Below are 1,498 nucleotides of genomic sequence, written 5' to 3' on the forward strand. Positions count from 1 at the left end.
ATGCACAGGGAGACAGCTGGGGGGGGTGGTGGCAGGAGTGCATGGGAGGGAAGGACACAGGGAAGAGGTAACTATGGGGAAGAAGTGAGAGGGGAGCTGTTGCATTGTGGGAAATTGCCATCAATGTCATGAGATAAAGTGTATGTGAGCAGCTGTATGGAAAGTGAATTTGCTCTGTAAATGTTCACCCAAATCACAATAAAAATTAGAAAAAAAAAAAAGGCAGAGAGAGAGAGACTATGACAGAGAAAGCAAGAATCTTACTTAGACCCTAAAGTTACCTTAAATTACAGAGAAGTTGTCTGAGTTCCACAAAACAAATAGGAAAGAGTTCATGTGAATAGTAGATACCCTTTAGTATTCTGAAGTCACTCTTGTGGTCAGAGAAAGAGCCAGCATTCTCCGTTTCAAGAATGGCATTAGAGTTGTCAGCGTTGTTGGCTGAAAATCCCCTAAACAGCAAATTTTTTATGAGAACTTATACTACAATTTACACTCTATAGGCCATGACCTGTGTGTGGGAGACTGTCCAAAGAGTGGCTCCCTCAGGATAGTTAATGAGCAGCACTATGAGGCCTTGAAGATAGTTCTTTTTATAAACCTCTTGGAGCTATATTAGCAGTACCTCAAGGCTAAAACAACAGTAAATATGTAGGAAAGTGGCCACCAACAGAGATTTGGAGGTCTCCTAAAATGGTATCATCATGCCTGAAACATGAAAATAATTGAGGTTGGGGAGTCACTGGAAGATTGAGTTTGAAGTTCGATGGGTTTATGATGGAATGAATACTACTGCTCTAGCTGGCTCTATAAATGAATCTTGTATGACAGTCAGATGCAAACATATGGCATTAATTACATATATGGTACAAAATAGTCCAGTGGGGAAAATGACAGCCTGGCAGAATTTATGAAATCCTGTTGTACAATGCACACCCCTCCAAAAAAAAACAAAACATTGTATCTGAGTGGATAACGGACTTCTGTTTTGTTATCTAGGTTAAAACCACTTCAGATGTTGGTGCCTTGGGAGGATTTGACATGGAAAATTTGTTGCAGTCTTTGTATGTAGAAAATAGAGCTGGATTTTTCTTTACTAAATTCTGTGAGCATTCAGGGAACAAGGTAGAAAATAATTATTTAAAAATCCAATTCTATAATTTTACTTTGGTTGAAAATAAGTGAAATAGAAATGTTCTCACTGCTTAAATAATTATTTTTCATGTTAAAATTCCCATTTCCTCTGGTAAGAAATATCGTACTTAGTATATAGTAAAAATGTAAACATATCAATTATAATTAAAATATAGATAGACAAAGATTGAGTTATATTACTAACAATGTTTTCATATAACTTTGTTTCAGTGCCCTAAGTTATTAATTACTGTATTTAAATTGGGAGTTGATTTTTATCAGTCCTTTAATTTTTAGTAATTTGAACAACTGCTAAGTAGTTGCAAACCTCTTTCTAGTATGTTTTTTAATTTTTTTTTTTTTT

At 35.5% G+C, this 1,498-nt stretch overlaps 1 protein-coding gene across 1 annotated transcript in view; it reads left to right on the forward strand.

Moving 5' to 3' along the window:
- Positions 1-1,498, forward strand: part of RGS22 (regulator of G protein signaling 22) — a gene marked incomplete at its 5' end in the record, with an annotated part of 150,188 nt that overhangs the window by 72,404 nt on the left and 76,286 nt on the right. Inside the window, one exon of the mRNA XM_007934882.2 lies at positions 1,000-1,125. Within this exon, the coding sequence (XP_007933073.2) occupies positions 1,000-1,125 (126 nt within the window). The remainder of the gene's footprint in view (positions 1-999; positions 1,126-1,498) is intronic.

Source organism: Orycteropus afer, unplaced genomic scaffold (assembly GCF_000298275.1).
Source record: "Orycteropus afer afer isolate SDZICR_OR568_19922 unplaced genomic scaffold, OryAfe1.0 scaffold00021, whole genome shotgun sequence".
Classification (NCBI taxonomy): domain Eukaryota; kingdom Metazoa; phylum Chordata; class Mammalia; order Tubulidentata; family Orycteropodidae; genus Orycteropus; species Orycteropus afer.